The sequence below is a fragment of the Plectropomus leopardus genome, chromosome 12 (assembly GCF_008729295.1).
Source record: "Plectropomus leopardus isolate mb chromosome 12, YSFRI_Pleo_2.0, whole genome shotgun sequence".
Lineage (NCBI taxonomy): Eukaryota > Metazoa > Chordata > Actinopteri > Perciformes > Serranidae > Plectropomus > Plectropomus leopardus.
This window is the reverse complement of record NC_056474.1, coordinates 4,096,031-4,112,228: the sequence shown is the minus strand read 5'-3', so window position 1 is coordinate 4,112,228 and position 16,198 is coordinate 4,096,031. Positions and strand designations below refer to the sequence as shown.

At 39.6% G+C, this 16,198-nt stretch overlaps 1 protein-coding gene across 5 annotated transcripts; it reads left to right on the top strand.

Moving 5' to 3' along the window:
• Positions 1–667: 667 nt before the first annotated feature.
• On the top strand, positions 668–15,244 carry fubp1 (far upstream element (FUSE) binding protein 1). 5 transcript variants are annotated; one of them, XM_042497096.1, is made up of 20 exons: positions 668–800; positions 1,210–1,333; positions 2,864–2,899; positions 3,056–3,092; positions 3,185–3,231; positions 3,316–3,387; positions 3,475–3,532; positions 3,646–3,808; positions 4,803–4,901; positions 5,032–5,145; positions 5,235–5,337; positions 5,596–5,835; positions 7,684–7,844; positions 7,934–8,085; positions 8,178–8,254; positions 8,563–8,688; positions 9,009–9,083; positions 9,491–9,553; positions 11,544–11,701; positions 11,944–15,244. In XM_042497096.1, the coding sequence occupies exons 1-20, from the start codon at positions 711–713 to the stop codon at positions 11,950–11,952; spliced, it is 2,004 nt and encodes a 667-aa protein (XP_042353030.1). In that variant the 5' UTR covers positions 668–710; the 3' UTR covers positions 11,953–15,244. The 5 variants fall into 5 exon arrangements, with proteins under 5 accessions (XP_042353030.1, XP_042353031.1, XP_042353029.1 ...); XM_042497097.1 differs by having other exon boundaries at positions 1,210–1,300; positions 11,544–11,990; XM_042497095.1 differs by having other exon boundaries at positions 11,544–11,990.
• The last annotated feature ends 954 nt before the right edge of the window (positions 15,245–16,198 follow it).

Below are 16,198 nucleotides of genomic sequence, written 5' to 3'. Positions count from 1 at the left end.
CTTTATGTAGCATGATTAAGTCAGTTACTTCTATTTCTTTATTTTGATTTTACTTTTACTCTTTGTACTTGAAGGTCACATTTTAATACAACTTTACTAGGGTAAAAGATTCGAATACTTTTTCCACCACTTATTCTTCATAAGAAGTTATATACAAAAATACGTTCACTCTTTTAGTAGACAATATTTTTTAAAATTATTAATGAAAATAATAATAATGATTTAAAAAAAAGTTTTTTTTGTACTTTTACTTCAGTAAAAATTTGAATGTAGGACATTCACTTGCAATAGATAAAATAAATAATAATAATAATAATAATAATAATAATAATAATAATAATAATAATAATAATAATAATTTACTATTATTCTTTATTTAATTTTTCTTAAATTTTCTTAAATTTTGGGTTCTATTATTTGCTATTTTTTATTTTATATTTTCTTACACTCCTATTCAGTGGCGTATGTACTCAGTAGGAGTGTAAGAAAATATAAAATAAAAAATAGCAAATAATAGAACCCAAAATTTAAGAAAATTTAAGAAAAATTAAATAAAGAAAGAAATTTTAAAAAAGTCCAATTCCGGTCAGTTTGGGGGCGGGGCACTATGGCTGTTATCGCGAGATGACATTTCACCGCGAGTTTTCCGTCCACCTCCCGTGGACGCAGCCGGCCATCTTATCGCGCCGAGGAGGAGAAGAGCAGCAGATATGGCTGACTACAACGCCGTGGCTCCCCCGTCCTCTAACGCCGGCGGAATGAACGACGCTTTTAAAGACGCTTTACAGCGAGCACGACAGGTAGGAGGACCTCTACGTTACTTTAATGTAAAAATATTTCCGAAGTGAGGCGCGGAAGAAGCGAGTTTTGTTGTTTTTTTTTATCTTCAGCCGTTGACGTACGGGAGGCTATGCTAAGCTAACGATGACTAGCTGACGTTACGCCACACGGTAAAAGCGACAATGCGATGTGAAAACAAAAGCGATCCCAGTCGAAAGACAGATAAAAACATAAAAATATGATAAACTACTCAATGCGCGATCTTTGTGTGCGTTAACGGCATTAATGGGTTAGTTAAAGTTGAAAAATATGTGTTCCTTTGTTGGCTCAGACTTCCGGACAGATGTGAAGGCCGCAGTCAGCGTGCCCGTCAAATAGCGAAGACATCGTGTTACATTTTTGCGCTTTTCTGCTTATTTTGTGTTTCAGATCGCAGCGAAGATCGGTGGCGATGGTGGTCCGGCACCCCCAACGAACGAATTCGGCTACGGGGGCCAGAAAAGGCCCCTGGAGGACGCTGGTGGGTATTTTCCCATGCCTAACCTGAATATCGGTCAGTGGCTCAAATCGATTCAATGCAAGTCTTGATAGTTAATGCTTGCCTGTGTGTTATTAGTAGCCAATGTATTTACTTAGAATTGTTCTTAACTCAATTAAACCTACTTCATATCAATGTACATTTTCACTAATAAGTGTAACATTTCCCATACTTATACTAACCCTGTGTGTTGTTATTCTAATGTTCTATTCTAACGAAATTAAACAAATGCAGATTGGTAGTTAATGCATGTGTTGAGATTTTAATGATGCTTACACTGTCCTCAGCTTTTTCAGATCGGTCATATTTTGGGCAACTGGAATAATGTGATCTCGTGATTTTATCTAAAAAAATGGTTGATGTGGTTTTGGAGAGTCTTGGAGGTTGTTAGATTTAGTTTTTCTTTGCCATATAATTACGAATCAGCAGCATTATACACTGAGTTTTCAGTTTATTAGGTACACATCTGCAATGGAAATTAAGCTTAATACAGCAGTCCTGCAATATATCTTAATGAGATAAGGCAACGTAAGAGTGTATTATCGCGATAGAAATTGCTGTGATGTAGATGCAATACAAAGTTACTGGAGTGCAGATACTATGTGTGCAATATACAAGGACTAAAAGAAATTACAGAAAATGCAAATGTATAGCAGATGTATATACATCAAATATAAGCTAAATTTAAAACTAATGACAGAAAAGTTAACAACATAGTAAAAAATATGGCAAAAAATGTAAATTGCATGGTGCTAAATCTATTTGTATATATATATATATAAGCTAACAATGAAATGCATAAGTAGTACATAACATAGCTGACAGTAAAGGGCAAAATAAAACCAAAAATAGATGACAGTAAGTTTAAAAAAAAAAAAACCGGTGAACAATAAGGTATAGATTATGATAAAAATGGCTGACAGAAAATTGCAAAATATAACAAGTAATTGTGACAAAGATGTATAAAATGGCAAAAAAAACTTAAGAGTGATTTGCAAAATATAACAAGCGTTAGCTAATAATAAGATACAAAATATATTTTAAAAATAGCCATCAGTAAGATGTAAACTATGACAAAAAATGTCTAACAGTACAGTGCAAATTATAACACAAAATGTGGCAAAAAATGACTGAAATTAAGGTGCAAAATACAACAAAAAAAGTTTAACACAAAGCACCTAAATTATGGTACAAATAGGTACAAATCACTATATATAGTGATACAGATTACCTGTAAGAAAATTAAAGATATTATGGTTGCTTATAAAGACATTTTGAGCGGTTTTTAACAATGACCAAACATAATCTTCAGGGGGGTGTGAGGTATTGCAGGACTGTTTCGGCTTTCGCCTGATAAACTGACACATTGGAGAATATTCCAGCTCTGTATGTGTGGTGGCTATGCAGGCTTCTGCTGTTTCTGCTAACCATTTAAATTTCAGGCAGTGTTGATGAGCCATTGTCAGGTTGAAGAGTGCTGTTAACGATGTGATTGTGGGTATAATTATTGATACTTATACTCGTTATTATGTTCTGTCGTCACAGACCAGCCGGAGACGAAGAAAGTGGCAACAAATGATGGTAAGATTACATAATCAGCCGGCTGTAATTTGTGGTGCATCCCTACCTTGAATAATTTGCATAAAAATTAGCATGAATTGAAAATGTGTTGCATGTGATGGAAGTTTTTGTGTTGTATATTTTCCCCCTAATTTGCCGCTATGTGTCTTTTTGCAGCCTTCTCGGGAATGGGAGGAATGGGTGGCCCACCGAGGTAGATAGAGTTAAATTTAAAGTGTTTTTCTTTCACACATCTAAACATTTATTACAAAGCTAACATTGATTATGTTTTTCTGTTGTTCTCAGGTCAATATCAGAGGAATTCAAGGTTCCAGATGGAATGGTTGGATTCAGTAAGTTTTAAATATCAACAAAACAAAAGCAGTTCTGTGTTATTAATTGAATATTTGAATATTTAACACGCGTTTTTCTTGTAGTTATTGGAAGAGGAGGCGAACAGATATCACGTCTGCAGCAGGAGTCTGGGTGTAAAATACAAATTGCACCTGGTAAGTTAAGACTTGTTGCTGATATTGTAGATCCCGGTATTACTACAAGAAATATTTGGTAATAACTGCATCTTCTCTGTGTTGCAGACAGCGGAGGGATGCCGGATAGGTCGGTGACATTAACAGGAGGTCCAGATTCTATCCAGTAAGTTGATTTTTGCTTTCATGTTATCTGTGAAAATCTTTGATTAGTTTTAACCTAAATTTTTGTTGGCGCCTTGTTAGGGATTTTAGACTCAGTAATTTTTCTTTCGTCAGGGCTGCCAAGAGGCTACTAACAGAGATAGTGGAGAAGGGGCGCCCGGCTCCAGCGTTCAACCACAACGACGGCCCGGGAATGACTGTCCAGGAGATTATGGTCCCTGCTTCTAAAGCCGGACTCGTCATTGGGAAGGGAGGAGAAACCATTAAAAGCCTTCAGGTGAGTGTCCAGTCAGTCCAGAGTGATGGTAGTCCCTTTTTTTGCAGAGGTAGCGCCATAGAGCCGTTACTGAGTCCCTTTTTATGGCGATGTTTAACCTAACTGCATCCTCCTCTAGTGTGACGTTTAACATGGCATCGGCACTTTATGAACAATAACAATCTGCTGACCTCGTCCTCTGACTGATGGAAGCAGAGCACCTGAGTCTCATTGAATTCCTAATTTATGGACTTTTGTGTCTGTTCTTTAGCCTGCTAATAACTGCTTTTCAAAATTCAGAGTGGGTCTCACACATAACACGTCCCCAAAACATTACCCCTCCTGCCCATGTTCCCGTCCTGCCAGCTGTCCTTTTTATACAGACACCGTTTTAGCACTGTTATCACCTCCCGTGATGATCTAAAAGTGAGAAAACTCTGTTCCCCCCAGCCTGCGATCGTGCCTTATATCAGGGTTCACACTGTCGTGGAAGACCAGGAAAAGTCGTGGAATTTCATGGTCACATTTTCCATGCCTAGAAAAGTGATTGAATTAGCAAAAATCCTAAAATCTTAAGAGAAGTAGTGGAATTTTGTTTATTTTCTGAAGCTGTCAACAACATTACTCTCAATAATATGTGTAAGGGTTAACAGTCACGCAGGGTTTTTCATTTCAGCCCTATATTTAGTCTCTCTTCAGATCTGCCAGTTGGCTGAAATAACTATTAGGTACAAGTGGGGCAAGAAAAAAAAGGTCCTTGAGGTTATGGAAAACTTTTGAAATTTTGTCCATGAAAAAGTGTGGGAACCCTGCATCTATATGTTGAGGCTGTACAATGGCGTGATATTCCCGCCTTGAACAGACAGTGAAAAGGGGGCGAGCGATCACAGGGACTGTTTTTTAAGCAGGGCACACGCACACACACACACACACACACACACACACACACACACACACACACACACACACACACTCACTCTGACAGCATGTTTTTGGTTCTTCTCTGATTTCGCAGGAGAGAGCTGGAGTGAAGATGGTCATGATCCAAGACGGACCCCAAAACACAGGTGCAGACAAGCCACTCCGCATTTCAGGAGAACCCTTTAAAGTTCAGGTGGGTCCTTGTCGATGTCGGGATTACACTTACAACATTAAAGAATTGTACTTTACCTCATTAATTAAATATGAGCTGTTGGAGACGGGTGGAGTAGTCTGTAATTAGATGTACTTTCTGTTCTCTTCAGCAAGCCAAAGAGATGGTGATGGAGCTGATCAGAGATCAGGGCTTCAGAGAGCAGAGAGGCGAATACGGTTCACGAGTTGGAGGAGGCGGAGGAGGAGGAGGAGACAGCTTAGATGTGAGTGTCCATAAAATGTCCTATTGATCAGTTTGAGGACGAGGGGTTGAATGTGTTTCCTAACTTTTGTTATATTTTCTGTCGTTTAGGTCCCCGTCCCCCGCTTTGCAGTGGGAATTGTAATCGGCAGAAATGGAGAGATGATCAAGAAAATACAGAACGACACCGGCGTCCGGATTCAGTTCAAACCAGGTGAGTGATTAAGACGTTTATGACAAAAACTAACAAGCAACCGTGACTAAAATTTATTTCACGTCATTTGGATGCAGTTACATACGTGTACGGTCCGTGATGAAAACTCATGCACCACGCTGAGAGGCTGATGTATAACCCTAACCCTAAACTTATCTGAGACCTGAACACAAGACCACGTAGCAGACGATGAAGATTATTACCACCATCATAAATTCTGTTTCAGTGCACCCTCATCGTCTTATTTTCTCTCTCCAGATGACGGCAGCACGCCGGACAGGATAGCACAGATCATGGGTCCCCCCGACCAGGCTCAGCACGCAGCAGAAATCATTTCTGACCTCTTGAGGAGCGTCCAGGCCGGCGGGCCTCCGGGGCATGGCGGCGGCAGAGGTCGTGGTCGCGGGCAGGGGAACTGGAACATGGGCCCCCCTGGTGGCCTGCAGGAGTTTACCTTCACTGTCCCGACCATGAAGACCGGCCTCATCATTGGAAAAGGCGAGTGCCCCCTCAAAAGTATTAACCCTTAGGAACTGTACAGCACATTTATTGTTTATGCATATGGCATTAAGTTTTGAAAAGATTGTGTGTTTTTATTTAATCTGGGAGTTTAAAGCTCAGCTCCTTTAATAACTCTAAAATACACCGTGGAAACAAAATTTTTACATCCATACTCATACTCATTCATATTCATAAAATCATGCATAGTTTTATTTCTGGGTGTCACTCTGGGCTTTTGCCTTGGAATTTGTATTTTATTACTATTTTCCAAGTGATTTTGAAAAGTGCATTTTGTGCACAGAGCAATATAAGTGTGCTATATTTAAGCTTTTTAAGCTAATTTAAGTTTAGTCATCTGGTTAAATGTTCAAATTTAAAATGCTTTTTAATTATAAGAGACTGATTAACCACTTTACACAAAAGAAAATGAAAGTAAAAAGAGAGAAATTTTAAAACAAAACCAACAAGTTAGAGCCTGCAAACAAAACACATGTAGCAGAGCAGAAACTGCAACAGATGCTTTCCTCTTTTATGGGCTTTTCTCCTTTTTTGTGAGCTCCATATGTAAATTGTTATTGGTCTTATTTTGAAGTTTAACCTTCCACCTGTGAGATGAAGATTTCTTCGCCTCATTTATTGCCAAGGCCCTGCGATTAGACTTTATAGATCAAATTGAAATTAGGATTTGTACTGCCCTTTGAGGTATGCTTTGACTTGCTCTTGACATTTTAAACCTGATGCTTAAAAACCAGCTTGACTATCTAAAGATTACACATCTCTATTAAGCTGCTCTGAATTTTTGTTTGAGGTGCATGTTGATAGTGTTCCAGATTGGGTTGGGCTGCTCTAAAAGTTTTCATACCGGTTTGATACAAAGGAAAACACAGGATTGTACCAGTATGCTGAATTTGACGTGGTGCTTTCTGTCTGTACTGAACATTATTAGGTTTGGGAAATGCAATAAGAAGTTAAAGTTTAGGTAAATTTCTGACAATTTCAAAGTGAGTTTAAGATATAAATAGAAACATGGTGAAGACAAAGGTTTCACTCAAAACGACGCTCGCAGCAGATGGGACACCTTTAAGTTTCAAAGCCAAAATGTTGTCATATTGGTGCAGTTTTAGTTTTCTTGAGAGATAAAATCCGCCCACATCCCAAAAACAAAAGAACGTTCCAGTGAACAATGAAGTGGACGCTTCCTCTCATCTCGTCTTCTGAAATTTTAACTCCATGTGTTAGACATTTTCCAGGACTCTGCAGTAAAATGTACACGGCCTGTGAGACTCTAGCGGCTCCGTTAGTCTGTTTAGAAACATAGTTTTATGTTAAACACATTATCTTCTGGCATATCACCAATGCAAAATGAGTTGTATTTAACGCCGTGGTGCCGTCAGCACAAGCTGTTTATGTAGGCTACTCTGCCACAGCGTCACTGTGACTAATGTTAGTTCAGCAGGTTTGCGAATCTGCTTAACTTTAATTTAAAGAGTCACTAAAATGTTGATTTAGTTTGATGTTTTTCCTCCAAACTCCTCTTGTGGGCTCTTGAGGAGAAAGGCTGGTGAATTCCTTACAAATATTCAGGGCCGGAAATACAAAGATATTATTTTGTATCGAGATATGAGACTATATATCGTCTTAGATATTGGATGTTGTTGTTTCAACGTGGAATAAATGGTGTTTTTTCTTGAAGTCAGAGGTTGTATTACAGGAAAGTGATGTGCTTTTCCCAACTTGTCAGACAGTTGTACTTGTTTTAATAAGTAAATTTAATTTTCAGCCCATATCGTCCGGCTCTACAGGTATTGTAGGTTTGTGGTTGACGTTTGTTTCTGAACTCTTCAGGTGGTGAGACGATCAAAGGCATCAGCCAGCAGTCTGGAGCCAGAATCGAGCTGCAGAGGAATCCTCCTCCCAACTCTGATCCCAACATCAAAATGTTCACAGTGCGGGGCTCCCCTCAGCAGATCGACTACGCCCGGCAGCTGGTGGAGGAGAAAATCGGAGTAAGACGTTAACAGTTTAAACCCCCTATGGGGACATTTCGTCTCTTCGAAGCTTGTTTACTCACCAGGATGTGTCTCTGTGTCTTCAGGGACCCGTCACTCCAATGGGTGGCCCACACGGTCCCCCTGGTCCACATGGAGGACCCGGCCCACACGGTCCTCCTGGACCACCAGGACCCCCCGGTGCTCCCATGGGCCCGTACAATCCTGGACCATACAACCAGGGACCTCCAGGACCACAGTAAGCACAGCGGACGTTTGTTTGCCACCTCGTCTGTGAAGCTTTGTGATGGTTTAGAAAGTTGATGGTTGTTTTTGTTTTTCTTTCATCAGCGGTCCACCGGCGCCTTACCAGCCTCAGGGATGGGGCAACGGCTACCCGCACTGGCAACAGGGCCAACCGGATCCAAGTGAGTGCATAGAGTCCATTTCTCCCATTTCTTTGTAGTTGTGCCTCTAAGATTTTGCCCATTTTATATATAAAAAAATATAAACGTCATGTTCACATGGCGGCGAGTACTCGATACAGGGAACGAATCCTGATGAACCCCATCAATACATTTATTTTGGACTTAAAGTCATAGGCGATAATCATCTCGATCAGTTAAAGTCTGAAACTGAGATCCATATTGACTGAAATAATGGTCAGCTGTGGCTGTATGTTGATGGCTTTTATCTTGGTGTTTTTTCGGTAACACATCTTGTTTGTTGTGTTCAGATAAAGCAGCAGCTGATGCCAACGCAGCAGCGTGGGCAGCCTACTACGCTCAGTACAGCCAGCAGCCGCAGGCTCCCATGACCCCGACGAGCGGAGCTCCCGGCACGACTCAAACCAACGGCCAAGGTGACTGAAGTGTTTCTCAATCAGATCTGTGTGTGTGTGTGTGTGTGTGTGTGTGTGTAGAAGAAGCAGAAAGTGTCGAGACAAGAGTAGAGCAGTATAGTTTAGTCTCACGACCTCATGGTGTCACTAACGCAAACAAGTTTCACCTTTTCAAACAGCTTTGCTTTTTCAGAGCAGCTATTAAAAACTTTTTTTTAAATTAACCCCAGGGACAGGATAGTTTCCCTCCTATCTGTAGGCTGACAGACCCGACCCAGGCAGGTGGAGGACAAACTGCTGAGAATGATTCACTAATTACAAGTTACCGTTTTTTTTAACAGGTGACCCACAGGCTGCAGGTCAGAGTGGACAGGCAGATTACTCCAAGGCCTGGGAGGAATATTACAAGAAAATGGGTATACGAACGTAGTTTCAGTGTACACCTATTAACACAAGGCAGTCTAAACAGCGCCTGGGCATTCAATGGGCTTCTTTTTCAGGTCTGGGTATGTGTCAGCACTGCTGGCCTGCTGTGGAGCGTTTTCAGTGCGCCTCCACTTGGTTTGACATTTGAGGCCCGTGCTGTTTAGACTGCGACACTTCTGACTATCTGCAGGACTGAGCTGTCGACACAGAACCACCTTTCTGAGCTTAGAGTAGCTTGTTTTCCAGACTATCTCAGGGCTTTTCCAACACTGATGGCAGAGTTTTGCCGTGTGTCATGAATGTGTTACCGCTACTGAGTTAAATGATGTGACATGTTTGAATTTTGAGGGTCGGTGTTGAGATGTTTTTCACTGACGCATTTTTCTTCTCTCTGCAGGTCAACAGAGTCAACAACCTCAGGACTACACGAAAGCCTGGGAGGAGTATTACAAGAAACAAGGTCAGTCCTCCTCTGAAATCAGACCTCATTTATTCATCATTTAATCGCCCACTCTGAGGCTTTAGTGTCAGACTGCTGCTACACGGTGGTCCTTTAGATTCTGAAAAAGTCTTTTAAGAACTTGAAATTATTCACTTAAAAATAAGGCCTTAATTTATATCAAAATGTCAAATAATTATTTCAAGTCTACAAATTGCCAAGACACGGGAATTAGGATTTTCATATTCATCTTATAATTATCTTTTTAAATTGTTAATTATTATTATTGTGAAAACATATAAAAAGGCTATTACATTAGTCTAAAATAGTTGTACTTTATGTTGTGATAAATATTCTGGCAAAATTGACCCTAACCTGAAGTAATTGCCACAGAGCAAGATTACAAAATGTCTCTCAGGAGTAAAAAAAGGAAAAGAAACACCTGCTATTTGATTTAAAACTTTTGAATGCAGCATTTGGTGCTGCTGAAATAAAACTGACGTGATGTGGTTGTTTTTGAAATATACCTCATTATATACAGCCTCTAGATGTGTGTAAGTTTAACTTTCCGCTGTAGTCTAGTGTTAAAAAAGTAGACAACTGCAATAATATTGGCACCCGAGAGTCCTGGAATTAGGTTTGCGAGTCAGGTTATGCAACATAAACGCGATTAAAGAAACGGTTTAACTGTGACTCATCATCTTTCCAGTTTATTAGAAATGGGAACATCTCTCCCAAGTAGAGAAACTCGTTAGTCGAGGAGCAGCGAGGTGAAGGTTTGCATGTTTTCGGGTGGCTGTGATCCTCCAGCTGCCCTCTGCAGTAGAGCGGCTGCTCTCTCAGCCGCCCAACAGAAAATCAGAAGGTTTCTGTCCCGCCACTCAAAGAAAGAGGTGGCGGGTTCGTTCCCCTTCTTATAAATGAATCTCAGTCGACTGTGATCTGTTTTTGTGATCTGAATCAGTTTAAGAAATTTGATGAGTAGCAGTTTAAACTATGGATGTATGTGAAAGTGCTGTCTGCATCTCAGAGGACCTGCAGGAAACTCTTTAAAAAACAGATCATTGCTTCGCAAGATCCTGCTTAGACCCAAAATAAGAACCTCAATAGTTAGAGCATTCATTTCTCCTGCAGCAGAAAGCTGAAGCTTTTGTTTTCACCATGACCTTACGTTAACTCACCTTAGGTGCTATGTAAGGGTGGTATTTCTTCATACTTCTGCTGGTAGTTCCCCATAACGGCTACAGGAGACTGTTGCTTGCATTTCCTGTGTCTGAAATAAGAACGGTAATAGCTACAACATTCATTGTTCTTGCAGCAGAAAGGCTTCTGTCTTTTCCACCATCAAGCCATGAACTTATGTGACCTTACCTGCTGTGCAAATGCATTTTGTTACACTTAAAGCAGTATTTCCCCTCAACGGGGATCCTTGTTTGCATAATCCTGTATATACGTCAGTCTAAAATAAACCACCGTAGCTACAACATTCATACTTTTTGCAGCAGAACACGTAGCGCACTCGTAATGACGCCACTGTGCCACTTAACGTGTGCAAACCACACAAAAAACGTGTGGGGTTGCCAGAAGAATTAATAAAACATTTCTGAAAACGTGCTTGCACTGTTTTCAGAAAAATGAGTATATATCATAAATTAAACAATATATGCAGATCAAATAACTTAGGGAGTGTTAAGTTATGTTTTGCAATGTTTCTCCATTGAAAAATCTTTGGTATCAGTATGTTTTTTTTTTTTTTATTTTGTAAAATATATCATTTTATGAAAAAATGTGCCTTGCATATCTGATCTGTGAGGGCCTGGACTGCCGGAGCTGGGACGGAGTCGATGCGCAGCGCAGCGGAGTCAGTGGACGTTAATTCATAGACTAGAGTTGAATCTATTTGCTCCGCTGCTGCAGCGGATCGGACTGAACAAAGATCGCGTGGAAATGAACTTTTATTTTAACTGCTTATTTGCCGTTCAAACTTATTCCCGGTTGTTTCACCCTGCAGGTCAAGCGGCCCCTCAGGCCACAGCAGCAGCAGCCGCCTCTCAGCCCGGAGGCCAGCCGGACTACAGCGCCGCCTGGGCAGAGTACTACCGCCAGCAGGCCGCCTACTACGGCACGGCCAACCCTCAGACGATGGGCGCAGCACCACAAGCCCCTCAGGTACACCCCCGATAAGAATCTGCCCTCCACATCCACTGAATACTCAATTCTTTCGTGCCCTAACCTCCTTCCCTCCTCAGGTTTTTACAGGGCTCCAGTGACTGCAGCAACTTCACACACCTAACCTAAAACTACTTCCTCCCTACACAGGTTCTTTTTTTTAGCTTTTTATTTTGGGAAGCTGAGTCCACTGTTTCTGCTGTTAACATGCAATGTATCTTCTATGTATTTCTTCTGCACAGGGCCAGTAATGTGAAGTGGACATAAAGTAAATGCTACATTGTCGAAACAAAATCCTTTGTTAAATGTTTGGATGCAGACGCCTTGGTGAAGATCTTAAATTTCCTTGGTTTCAAAGTGTTTCACATAGATGGCAGATTACCCGGCGAACACGTCCTTCCTCCTCTTTATTTTGTTTTTTTCCTTTTTCTTGTAAATGCTTTGTTTTTAGTGAGGTAATTATACATATGGTCATTCCAGCCCTGTATCTACATTAAATGTGGTTAGAACTCATGTTTATTAAACTGTAGACATTACATTGTAAATCATCTCAGTTTTAAAAATGCTCTTGCCTGTTGTGTTTTTGCAATAAAACAAACTGAAACCTCCTGTGTTGGTAAGTTGGGGTGGTTTTAAAAGCGAAATAGGAATTTCTGTATGTTTTTGTTTTGATGGGGGTGGGTAAAGTTAGGCCATGTGGGGGTTTAAATGTCCAAAAAGGTTGACTCAAAGTTGTGATGTCCTGTCTCTCTCCAACTGTCTATAAGTCTCTTAGATACATTATGTGCGTGCAATGATCCTGAGTGATTCAGACCAACAAACGTCCTTGCTGATAGCCTTTTTTTCCCGATTCTTGTGTTTCCTGAATTTAGCCGTAGACAGATGTTTGTCACAAGACAGGTATCCATGCACCGTAACTCATGCATTAACTGCGTTGCTGTGGCATTCTTTTTTAAAAAAAATATTGCCTGGTTTTGCTGATATTGTTGAGGTAGTATGCACTGTATATTTGCCTTGATATAGACACTTCCTCCTCCACAGGCAAGTTTAGAAAAAAGCGGTAAGCCAAGTATTTTTCTTTGTTCCTCAAAAACGTGGTTGCAAGAAATGTTGCCTATTTTTAGTGTTACCTATTTTTGTGCTGTTCTTTTTCCAGGACAGTCAGGTAAATTGTATCGAAAACTGCATTCTGTCTTGCCCATTTTCAAATTGCGAACTAACTCAAATGTATAAATTTGTTATTATTTTTTATAAACAAATGTTTTTTTAATATAAAAACATTGCAAAACTTTTTATTGCTGTCCCCATTCTGTTAGTGTTTATCCAATTTAAGAACATAGATGTTGTAGGGGCGGGGGTGGCTAAGCAGTCGTCATCCATCAGTTGAGCCCTCCTATACTGTAAGTACAAAAAACTGTGACTGATTTTGAGAGATAAACGCCTTTTTTATGCTTTATGAGCTGCAAAAGATGTAGTATTTTTTTGTCATTTTCCCCATGTCTCTGGGTAAGTATGAAATGTTCTCAGGAGAGGATTAGTGCTTTAGACTCACATGTTTTTGAGACTTATCTCCCCTTGTGTGACTCCACAATATCTCTGATTCTCCACAGTATGTTGATACTCTTTAGATTGTTAGACTATTTGTGTAGGTAGCATTTCAGTCGGATTTCTGAACCGAGGGTTTGAATGTCAGCACTCTGTTACACTGTTGGTAGGAACTGATTTTTGTTGCGTTTTGAATACCTGCAAAGTGCCATTGTCTAGTTGAGACTGTCATGTTTTTTTTGAAAAAAATGCCATTTATTGCTTAGAAAAAAAGTGCATAACTGGAGTGTAGCATGCTTAGGTTTCTGCTGTTATTACTTTAATGTCCTATATGAGCATGTGGAATGCTAGTAGTGGAAGTGCTTCTGACTTTAGCCCAGTATTGATTATGACTTTTTTTCTGAATGAGCACTGTTGTGAAAAGGCTGTTAACTTCAAGCATTGTTCACTGATGGCAAACAGTGCAATATATCTGATCTTTGCAGTGTCGTCCCAGACCTTGCACCTTAGGTTCTGCTGCAATAACACAGGTAAGCGAAACCTAAGGAAACCAGTGTTTTTGTCCAGTGACAATTTACATGCAAAGAAATGCTTACCTGTGTCTTTTCAACAATGCATTTATGCTCAGTCGTTAAAGAAATGTGCAGGATATTTTTTTTTTTTGAAGTATGAACAGCCGTTTAAGATGCTTTCATGAATGATCTGCATGATGTTACATGACAAAAAAAAGTTGCTTAGGCTCACTGAGGAAATGTTGTCATTACTGTGCTTAATATTTGATGATAGCCTTATTATTTTGCACATCCCGGTAAGTTCTGACAGTTTATCTTTAGACACTGGTACATCCAAACTGCATGCCATGCAAACCTGTTGCCAGAAGTTAGCAATGTGCTCAACCGCTAGATCAGAAAGGGTGAAATAAATGATTTTTATTATTATTATTATTATTATTTCTCTGTCGTGGTGTGAATCTGCCCTCAAGTGCAGTGCAAATCTACTATTGAAACGCTGCTGCCTTCACTTCTCGCTCACAGTGTTGGAGGATGCTGCAAGCTTAGGTCATAGAATCAGGCCCTGTCGTAGTTTGTCCCCAAAAGGAGGAATCCTTTGAGTCAATCCCCACTGCTGAACGTAGACCGTTCAAGAGCTCCAGTGATAAGGTAAAAAACAGCAACGCAATGAAATTTGAATTCTGTGATTGTTGGTCAGATACATGTTTTTTCAGCTCGGATCAACTGTCTTTTTAATGTTGCCATAGTGTATTTAGAGTTGTCTGATGGTTTCTTAATCGCTTGAATGCCTTTATCAATAACCTAGGAATGTGCTTTAGAAAGTTGGATGAGGACAGGAACTGATTTTTATGACATGCACTGTTTTATTAGCATTGCAATTTGGGGTTTTTATCAGTTTTAAATCACTTATTCTCTGCAGTTTAAAGGGTCACTTACTGTTTTGAGGCTGTTCACTCTGTACGTGTGTGATGCTCAGTGTTTCAACACAGAGTTCGTGGGGGTGTAGAAGACAAAACAAGGAGCATGCCTTAGAGGTAAAAACAAAAAAAGGTTTCATGTGCTGTGTATATTACCAAATATATTGGTTTTTGTTTTTCTGATCAACTGTTCTGACTTTTTGAAATGTTGCCATGTTCATTAATAAAGTTGTAACAAATGAAGTGGACTCATTCACTGGAGTTTTATTTAACACATTTTCATAAGTTTTTATTTGATTACTTTGTACACAAAAAACAGTGAACTCACAAATGTAAAATTATTTGCTTTGTAAGATCCACTTTAAATGACAGCTTTATATTTTTCACAAATCTGCAACAGAACAATACTCAAATGGTCATTCCCCCTGTTCATACAGGCTCTGGAAATATCCGCTTCTACTGCAACTTTAGTTAAAAATTGGGGAACAAAATCTTGAAACACCCCTAAAGTCAATGAGGCTTCAACAGTGTGAGTTAGATAAAGAAAATTAACTTAAAAATTTAAATCCTTTTCAATGTGCTGCTATAACCACCGCGGTTCACAGAAACTTTGTCTGCAGCAACGACTTCTATAATTAATGAACATGTCTTTTATTTTCTCGATAAACCATTCAAGGTGGACAACCAAGATTCGTGTCACCTATTCAGTATCCGTCCAAATGTCTCCCCTTCTGTTGTGAAATTCTGCGCAACGGCCAAAAAAAGTGTTTTTGATAAACACATTGAAGTTGACCTTTGAGAACTGACATAACATGACTTGATCATCTTGTGCTATTAGAAATTTATGTTAAATTTTGTCATAATTACTGTATGAATTCCACCATTACACCATCAAATTCTTACCAGTTTATTATTGAGTCCAAGTGGACATTTGTGCCAAATTTGAGTAAATTTCTGTAAGGACTTTTGAGATATCAGGGTTTACGAGAATGAAGCCAATGTAAGGTCACAGCGACCTTGACCTCTGACCACCAAAATCTAATCAGGTCATTATTGAGTTCAAGTTGACGTTTGTGCCAAATTTGAAAAAAAAATCCTCCAAGGCTTTCTTAATCTATTGCTGACACAAGCATGAGACAGTAGAGGTCACAGTGACCTTGACTTTTAACCTATGACCACCAAAATCTAATGAGCTCATTGTTGAGTCCAAGTGGACGTTTGTGCCAAATTTTAAATTTTTAATATTATTCGGATATGAAGTTAACAAAAATTGGACGGACAACTCCAGCCACAGCTATCACTGGGGCAAAGGAATAAGAAAAGTAAACAACGAAAACATCTAAAGTAGTAAAGAAAAACAGACGCTTGACGTGTGAAGTGTGGAAACCAGTGAGCTCTTTTTCCAAAAACAAAACAAAACAAAAGCTCAAAGGTAAACACCATGTTTAAAAAGAGAATTTTGAACAAAGAAAATAATGACTCAAACTGTTGTAGCCTCACTTTAGTTTCATCTGTACTGCAGA